Source organism: Lotus japonicus, chromosome 3 (assembly GCF_012489685.1).
Source record: "Lotus japonicus ecotype B-129 chromosome 3, LjGifu_v1.2".
Classification (NCBI taxonomy): domain Eukaryota; kingdom Viridiplantae; phylum Streptophyta; class Magnoliopsida; order Fabales; family Fabaceae; genus Lotus; species Lotus japonicus.
This window is the reverse complement of record NC_080043.1, coordinates 92771130-92774090: the sequence shown is the minus strand read 5'-3', so window position 1 is coordinate 92774090 and position 2961 is coordinate 92771130. Positions and strand designations below refer to the sequence as shown.

Genomic DNA, 2961 nt, shown 5'->3' with positions numbered 1-2961 from the left:
GTCGGTATGTTGTTTATATTGTTTTGATGTGCAAGTATCATTACTTATTTAGATAAGTTAGCATTTATTTTATAATGGCATTTGTTAAGATGAGATTCCTATCTTCTCCTATCCCATATATATTGATCAATAGCCAAGGAAGAATAGCACATTGGCAACTCAACTGCACATATTCACCTTCAACACCCTTTTCTTTTCTTGTTTGAGAAAAATGGAAGTTTCTCCATCAAACTCTAAAACTCACAACCATGCTCGTTCTAATAGCTTGCCTTCTAAGCCACACCCTGTAATTCTCCAATGCAATGAACACTTAGCCAGATTAGTAGGGGCTTCTGACTCCATTTCCTCCTCTAAAGTGTTATGTCACAAACTAAGTGGTCTTCAGGATTTACACAACTGTGTTGAGAAGTTGATTCAACTACCTCTAACACAAGAAGCACTTATCCAGGAACAACAAGAAAAATGGGTTAATGAGCTCTTGGATGGTTCACTAAGGCTCCTAGATACATGTTCAGCTACCAAAGATGGACTATTGCACACAAAAGAGTGCATCCGTGAGCTACAATCGATTATAAGAAGACGAAGGGGTGGTGAAGTGGATCAACTCGCAGGAGAGGCTAAGAAATTCTTGACCTCAAGAAAAGTGGTGAGAAAGGCCATCATCAAAGCCTTGGAAAATTTGAAGAGTAATGCAAACAAATGCAGCAGCAGCTTCTCCATCACCACCAACAAAGACTACCAAACCGCAGCCTCGGTTAACTTGTTAAAAGAGGTTGAAGTGATAACTTTCTGCATATTTGAGTCACTGTTGAATTTCATTTCGGGAACACAATCAAAACGATGCAGCTGGTCTTTGGTTTCAAAGCTAATGGTGAACAGCAAAAAGATGTCACAAGAAGTGGATGTTGAGAACGAGTTTACAAAAGTGGACACTGCATTACAGTTCTTTGCATTCAACAAGTCAAATGATGACATCAATGACTTGCAAAGAAAGTTGGAAAGATTAGGATCCTGCATACAAGAGCTTGAAGAGGGACTTGAGTCACTGTTTAGGCGTTTAATTAAAATCAGAGTTGCACTTCTGAACATCCTCAATCACTAGCCAAATGCAACTAGAGGCACCAGAATTTTTTGTAATATGTATCATCTTGTCACAGATAATTGTAATATGTACTGCTATTACTCGATGATTAAAGTTTGAGAAATGACTTGAACATACTTATTCCTAACTCTTCTTTTTTTTGGTTTGACAACATGTTTTATTCTTTTTGAGCCGAAAATGTTCAACATTATGATGGAGATTAACTCTTACAGGGATAATTTTTTCATTCCTGAAACTCAAACTTGAGACCTAATTAATTAAGAAGAAAGTTTTGTTTTCCTCTCTTAAATCAAGTTTCAATCTCTTTCTCTCCCCAAGTGTCATGTCTTTTTATCATATGATAACAAGAATTACTTTCCACACGATAAATTAAATCAAAATTAATCAGCTTCTTAATCAGTTATTTCTTTGTTGATTATTAATTAAAGTAAAAAATTATTGGTTTTATGAACTTCTTTAATTAATAATTAAATTTATTTAATCAATAAATATTAGAAATAATACATAGAATTTAACTCCAAGTAGGCTCTCTCACAGTGAGAAAGTAAGGTAAACCATTGTTAAACTAGTTTTCTATCTATTAGCCTTTTTTTTAAGTTAAAAAAGTTATATTTTTCATGCTTTAATTTATTTTTTATTAAAAAAATTATTTTACAAAATATCATTAAAATGCCAGTGATACTAACTTTCACTCTCTTCTTATTTTTAAGAGTATTTTTTTAAAAAACCACAAAAATCTAAATATTTCTCGGATTGTCTAAATGTCTCTAGAGAGATTGATCTCGCTCATGTTGCTGCAGAAGCACAGTATGCACCCATCTGCAATGTTCAAAACGGCTATGGCTTTACACTCATGGAATCCCATTCCTTCTTATCATAAACAAAGTTTGGACCTGAATACTAATGGAGTAGGGTTTTAAGATGAACTAGCTTTTGCAGTAGAGTTAATATCGTAAATTTGATTATTGAGTCACTCAAAAATGGGTAATCATCACTTTAGTCCCTTAATGTATATCTGGACATCAACTTGGTCGCCAAATTTATGTTTAATTTACATTGTTGGACCAATTTAAAAACTGCTTGTGTTTGAACAATACTACAAACGCTACATGTCTAGAGAGATTCTATCTTTCTGAGAGTATATAGAGCTCTGAAAATCCTTTTCCTCTTTATATTGATGATATGAGGGGGGTGTTTTGGCTGGTTGGTTGTTGGAGGTTTTCAAGGAATAGAAGCCTGTTTTGTTTCTGGTGCACTTTATTTTTGTGTCCTATAATAGTTTTCATTTTTGAACGCTCTATAGGAAACATAATAATTTTTATGTGTATGTTGCATGCTTACCTGCATTGAATATTTCCCCTTCCTAGCAATTTCATTTTCATCAGATACTGTGTGGTGCATGCATCCTGTCTGTGGTGTGTACCTTAAACCATTTGATTTCATGTTTCATATGTGAAGCTGAAGATTCATCTTGCCATTAATTGAGCAGACAATTTTGTAGGCTGAATGCTAAGAGAAGAAACAATTCCTCCACCTACGGACAAAAGCTTCCATTACAATGCATGCTATATACAAAGTTTGAATATTTTATATCAGCAACCTGCAAAGATGCCATTTTCCAAACAACCATGTGATTCCCAACTTAAAAATTTCAGGGGTGAGTTGTGAAGCCTGGTCAGTGGGAACCAATGAGTAAATAATACCATGGTGGATCTGAGATTCAAATCAAGATGATATAGTTGCTTGCCAACTCCATGACATCTAAGAAAAAACAATTGTACTTGTCTCCCTCAATTCATTTGCTCTATATGAAGCTGATGCCAACATCTAAAACTCAGACTTCAGAACAAATTGTGCAT

The 2961-nt window shown here is 34.4% G+C and overlaps 1 protein-coding gene across 1 annotated transcript; it reads left to right on the top strand.

The window, feature by feature from the left end:
* LOC130747497 (uncharacterized) lies at positions 1-1222 on the top strand. The gene has a single exon (XM_057600447.1). The coding sequence runs from the start codon at positions 212-214 to the stop codon at positions 1100-1102; it is 891 nt and encodes a 296-aa protein (XP_057456430.1). The 5' UTR covers positions 1-211; the 3' UTR covers positions 1103-1222.
* Positions 1223-2961: the final 1739 nt, after the last annotated feature.